At 66.5% G+C, this 4,385-nt stretch overlaps 2 protein-coding genes across 2 annotated transcripts in view; both read right to left on the reverse strand.

Annotated features, from left to right (window-relative positions):
* Positions 1-2,993: 2,993 nt before the first annotated feature.
* LOC104996927 (spidroin-2-like) lies at positions 2,994-3,829 on the reverse strand. Its single transcript, XM_010851322.1, has one exon. It carries the CDS (start codon positions 3,736-3,738, stop codon positions 3,199-3,201), a length of 540 nt encoding a protein of 179 aa, XP_010849624.1. The 5' UTR covers positions 3,739-3,829; the 3' UTR covers positions 2,994-3,198.
* The window catches only part of TRMT61A (tRNA methyltransferase 61A), a 6,585-nt gene continuing 5,194 nt past the window's right edge, over positions 2,995-4,385 (reverse strand). The window contains exon 4 of the mRNA XM_010851321.1: positions 2,995-4,096. Within this exon, the coding sequence (XP_010849623.1) occupies positions 3,837-4,096 (260 nt within the window). The 3' untranslated portion in view covers positions 2,995-3,836. The remainder of the gene's footprint in view (positions 4,097-4,385) is intronic.

The following is a 4,385-nucleotide window of genomic DNA, read 5'->3' on the forward strand; positions in this document are numbered from 1 at the left end:
CTCAGTGTCAAGTCTTCTGATAAACATGCAAGTGTCCCTGAAGGTGCAAAAAGCTATTCGATGCTACGAAGTGCGGAGGCCACGTCCCAGACGGATTCAGAAGCCGTCCTCAGATTCTGGCCTTGGCAAAAGCAAGATCACAGGTCTTCCTGGAGGCAATGGTGGCTCCCACGGGTGCGGACCATCAGCGAGACACTGGACACAGACTGTCCACACATCCATGTGATGCTTCATCTCCTGGCAGCCATCCCTCCCCTGCACCCCCTAGGCAGGCAGGAGGGAGGGGGGATGTGATTCTGGAAGCCTGAGCCCTTAAGCGCATCCTCGGGAGGGCAGCGTGGGGTCTGGCCATCCCTGCTGGGGACAGGAGGCCTGCAGGGCCCCATCCAAAGTCCTTGTTCCCCTGTGACTGCGGAGGCCACATCCTGGCAAGGCCTTCTTGTTCCTCCCTGCCCCCACTGCTTGCTTTGCTGAGAGCAGGCACTTCTCGCCTGCACTGTCTGTGCCTGGTTCCCCTGAGCCCTTGAGGACAGGACAGGCTGCCCTGGAGGCCCGGGTGCTCAGCGCCCCAGGGTGCTCAGCCTGTTTGCTGGGTGAGGGCGTCCGAGGCTGATGAAAGTTGCCGTGGTCTTGCTTGCTCCCTCTTGGGGGCACTGGGAGCCAAGACCCCTGGCAGGGCCAACCCCCCGACCCGAGACCCTCTCACCTGAGGCGCCGCTGGAAGGAAGGGGCACCCCCACCACCACCACCCTGGCTGGCACGGGAGCCCGGCAGCCCCTGGGCAGAGCAGAGCACTGGTCCTGCAATCTGCGTGGGCTCAGAAGCCTTGCAAACGTGGCTGGCAGTTTCCAGCCAGAGGCTGCCTTCTGATCCAACTTTGCTCCAAAGCAGCTGTTCCTGGCGCTTTCCACTCACTCTCCCGGGTCATGGGAAGATGTCCTGCCTGGGGAGGCCACCTGTTCACCTGCCTCTAAGTCCCATCTGCTCTTCCACATGCAGGACTGTCACCTCTTCCAAGGAGCCTTCTAGGATTACAACAGCCATCTCTCTTCTTTGGCTTCTGTGGTCACACCCAACAACCACATAGTGGGGCAGTGCGTCAGATGTGGGAGGTCCCGGGTGGATGGGATGGGCCGGATCTCAGTCTCACCTCTGCAACACAGGCCTGTTTCTCCCCCCACGCATTGGGCTGGAAAGGGGTAGGAGCCGCACCATCCCCAGCTCCAATCCCGGGCCAGGATCCCAAACAGCCCACCTGTCTCCCACACAGGCTAGACGCCCGAAAGCCATACATTCCTGGGAGAACAGAGGCCACGGAGGCAGAGAGAAGGGGATGGGGAGCGGGGCAGGGATGGGAAGCCCACCCCCACCCTGACCACACCCTGCGAGGCCAGTACTGCCTCCAGGGTCCCTACCCGCACCGCCCCAGGTTGGGCATAGAGCATGAGCCCCTCTGATAGGCGATGGAGTGAGGGGGGCTCGGGGGACCAGGGGCAGCCCACCCTGGGGCTGAAGGGCAGGGCCTGGGGTCTTCCAGGGGAGCTGGCTGGAGGCAGCCCCCACAGAAGTGGGCTCTGATCCCAACCTGGGGCCCTCGGGCAGGTGAGTCTCACAGCCAGGCCAGCTGTCTCGGGGGCTTGGGCCCAGGAGCGGGGGGATGCGTCACATCCTTCGGGCCGGGGCCACGTGGGTGCAGGACTTCCCGAGGAAAAACTGAAGGCCAGGGGTGCGTGTCTGGGGCTGGACGGGACTTTCCCGGTGAATCCTTGTCCTGTGACCAGCCCCAGGCTGTTGCCTCGAGGGGGTGACCAAGTGACCTGCTCATCGGTCACTCGCTCACCAGGGGCCCTGGGTGGCACACTCCCCATTTGAAGGATTTAAGGGAACCGCCTGGCTTCTGGCCATCTGTCTGCAGGGGATCGCTAGCTGGGGTGCCGGGGCGCAGCGAAGCGTTGAGTGGGAGACTACCTGGGGGCAGGGGTGAGAGGCACCAGGACGCTTGAGGGGCTTTGAAGGGTGCGCGGGAGCTCACTGCTGGCTCAGGGCCAGGTGGGGCTCCAGGCTAAAGCCCCTGGGATGGGATCGAGGTCTGGTGGAGCTCTGGGGGCTCGTGTGTGGGCCCAGTCGAGGGGCTGGAGGACCATCCATCCGTAAAAGAGCAGCTCTGTGCCAAGTATAACCACATACGTGGACAGGAGGCCAGGAATCCTGACCCCGAACCTGGTGGCCCTACGCCCGTCATCCGTCCTGGGCTGGCCTCCCTTCCGGCTCACGGGGACCCTGGTGCAGGCCCCAGAACCTTCCCCCAGGCAGCACAGGGCCTGCCCCCTACACGTACACCCCATGGGCCTTTCCCAAAGGCCAAGGAGAGCCCAGGCCCTTCCTGTCCCCACATTAGACTTGTCGTCAGAGGTCAGCACAGGTCCTTGAAGGCAGACATGACCCCTGGAGCAGAGCAAGGGGTTCAGGGGACCCTAGGGTCTCACAGGGGACACAGGTCTTCCTAGGAGACAGGGTGTCCACCCCCCGCCACCCTGCCCTGTGATGAAACAGGAGACTGGTCCTCTTGGAGGTTCACCTCATTTGGCACAACCCCAAGGACCCCCAAAACCTGGGAGGTGGGCTGGGGCCAGAACAACAGGCCTGGAAGGTCGGGCCCAGCCGGACATGCATGGACGGATGCACACACCCCCGCAAGCCAGACATGGACGGAAATACACACACACACACACACACACACAGCTGGCGCTCTCTCCCCTCTCCCACCCCCACTCCAGGACCAAGCAGCCCTCTCTGCAGCCGGGTGGGGGTGGCTTCACACTGGCCCCTTTGTCCACCATGTCCCAGGCCATTGTCCTGGAGTCCACAGCCCCGTGGCAGTGGCCCTGGGAGAGGAAGAAGCAGGGGCCGGGTGGCCATGTGGTGAGGTCCAGCTGGGTGGTGCTGCAGGGAGCGGAGGACCAGGCTCGAGGCACCAGGGGACCAGTCATTGCGTGGGGGCAACAGCGTTTATTTCTCCGCCGGGGGTGGTTGGGCAGCAGCCCCAGACCAGCTGCTCTCGTGCCAACAAGGGGTCACTGAGGCTCCTGCGGGCGGCCTGAGACCAGAGCAGGCACCCCAGCCCTTTGTGAAACAGGGTGCTGGGGGAGGCCACACAGAACCGGAGGCCGGGCGAGGCGGTGCGGCGCCGCGCGGAGCTCAGTCCAGGACCCCGGGTCCCCTCCGGGCAGGCACACAGACCAGCTCTAGCGCCGCCAGCCGCCAGGAGGCAGGCCCACGCCCGGCTCTGCTCTCCGCCACGTGATCCGCACCTGAGGCTTTGGCGGGGCCGGGGCCTCGGAGGAGGCGCTTCCTGGGTGGAGAAGCCAGGTGGCGGATGGGGCCTGCCAGGAGGGAACCTGGGCACACGGCCGGTGCAGCGCCCAGTGGGGGTGTCGGGCCTGAAGCCACCTCTCTGCTGGCAGCTGGGCGGTGGGGGTCCTGGGCCCAAGGCCACCGTCCCGGGCCTCCTCCTCCACCCTCCCTGTTTGGGGCCATGTGCCCACCCGGAGGAGCCCGTGGAAGTGAAGACTGCGAGGCCACGAGCCGGCAGGACGGGCACACTGACCCCGGGGGGCCGCAGGCAGGAGCGCTCCCTGCCAGGGCCATGACGCTGCACACGGCGGCAGCCCCCCACCCGTCACCCTGCCAGCCGTCCGGGGAGGCACCCTCGCCCCAGCCTCCCCGCTGCAGGTCCATTTCTAAACACCAGCCCTGGCAGGCGGCCGGCTGACCATACAAGGCAGTCTCAGGCCGAGGCTCGCCTCCCAGCCCCCGGCGCTCCCGGGCGCGGCTCCCTAGCCCGGAGTCTTGGTGGCGAAGGTCAGGTAGCCGGTGTGACCCACGGTCTCCTTCATGGGCGTGCCGCTGCGGAAGGGGGCGGCGTCGGGGCCGGGGCGGGCCCCCAGGTCGGGCACGGGCAGGCTGACGGTGCGCACATTGTAGACCTGCGGCAGGACCCCCCGGGTGCTCAGCTCCGAGAAGCCGCAGGCCGCCAGCGCCTGGCATGTGCGCTGCACCTGCTCAATGCAGGGTGAGAAGGAGCAGAAGCGCCCACCTGCGTGGGGGTGGGGGTGGGAAGCAAGAGGCCGGGTCAGAGGGCGGGCGCCAAGCCCCGCCCCCGGCCACCCCAGAGCCCAGCCCCCCGCCGCCGGCGTCCCTCTGCCCAGGGCTCTGTGGCCGGGACCACAGCGCAGAGGCAATGCAGCCTGGCCCCTTCAGGAGTGGGTGTTGGGAGACACCCCGGTGTGCGAGGCGTGGACGCCCAGACCCCGGCTCTGGGCTCCGAGGACGGCCAAGCCCTCCGGCCACGAGGAGCTGAGGCCTCAGAGCGGAGGAGCTGGCAC

This window comes from Bison bison, unplaced genomic scaffold, assembly GCF_000754665.1.
Source record: "Bison bison bison isolate TAMUID 2011002044 unplaced genomic scaffold, Bison_UMD1.0 scf7180017864302, whole genome shotgun sequence".
Classification (NCBI taxonomy): domain Eukaryota; kingdom Metazoa; phylum Chordata; class Mammalia; order Artiodactyla; family Bovidae; genus Bison; species Bison bison.